This window comes from Nematolebias whitei, chromosome 3, assembly GCF_014905685.2.
Source record: "Nematolebias whitei isolate Nwh7 chromosome 3, NemWhi1, whole genome shotgun sequence".
NCBI classification, from domain to species: domain Eukaryota; kingdom Metazoa; phylum Chordata; class Actinopteri; order Cyprinodontiformes; family Rivulidae; genus Nematolebias; species Nematolebias whitei.
The window spans coordinates 24229065-24229872 of record NC_056500.1 but is presented as its reverse complement, the minus strand read 5'-3'; the positions used below and the strand labels follow the sequence as shown (position 1 = coordinate 24229872).

At 40.8% G+C, this 808-nt stretch overlaps 1 protein-coding gene across 1 annotated transcript in view; it reads left to right on the top strand.

Moving 5' to 3' along the window:
• The first annotated feature begins 313 nt into the window (after nucleotides 1-313).
• Nucleotides 314-808, top strand: part of pde6d (phosphodiesterase 6D, cGMP-specific, rod, delta) — a 27748-nt gene continuing 27253 nt past the window's right edge. The window contains exon 1 of the mRNA XM_037674707.1: nucleotides 314-553. Within this exon, the coding sequence (XP_037530635.1) occupies nucleotides 504-553 (50 nt within the window). The 5' untranslated portion in view covers nucleotides 314-503. The remainder of the gene's footprint in view (nucleotides 554-808) is intronic.

Genomic DNA, 808 nt, shown 5'->3' with positions numbered 1-808 from the left:
TCATGAACATTTATGACAGATGGACTCTATTTTGTTTGTTGAAGCAATAATTTATAACATTTAGTAAGTAATACACATGCAGGTTTTGTTGAGCTGTGATTAAAGCCTCTTACGCGGACCTAACGAATTCACCGTCCCAATATGGCGGCGAGGCTGACGAGATAATCCACAATCCACTAGTGAGCGGTGTCTATATTTTCTATGTTTATGTCCCTATCTGACCGGCCCCACCCACGTTGTTACTTGTTCTGTGATTGGCTGGTAGAGATAATCCTTGCCGTTGATTGGCTGTCGTAGATGTCCGTTTAGTGGAGGGGTATGTTTAGCTGATTGCATTACTGGAATCGGATTTATCCTCTTCTCGTCCAACTGTTCTGGGTTAATTGCTTATTCCCTGCTCTATTTTAGGAGCATATTCATTAACTGTGCGGTTACCTTGGTAAATTATAAATTGGAGCGGGTTCTGGATCATCGATAAGAAACGGAAACAAACAATTGCTGAAATGTCTTCGGACGAAGACCGGGCCAAGGAAATTTTAAAGGGTTTTAAGCTGTATCCTTTTCCGTTTGTTGGTAACGTTACGCGCATGTTTGGAATTGCGTTATAAAATTGTACATTTACCCTTCTAGTTAGCTCACACCATAAGATAGAAATGTGGGCTAGTTAGGAATGTGTTTGCAAAAGTCCGTATTTCATAGAGTGTTAGCTGCTCCGGCTAACAAGAGTCACTGACCATCAGCAGCATGTGTTTAAATACTGTCACTACTGTCTGTAGGAAGTACTTTACATCTGAGTATAAATGCACTA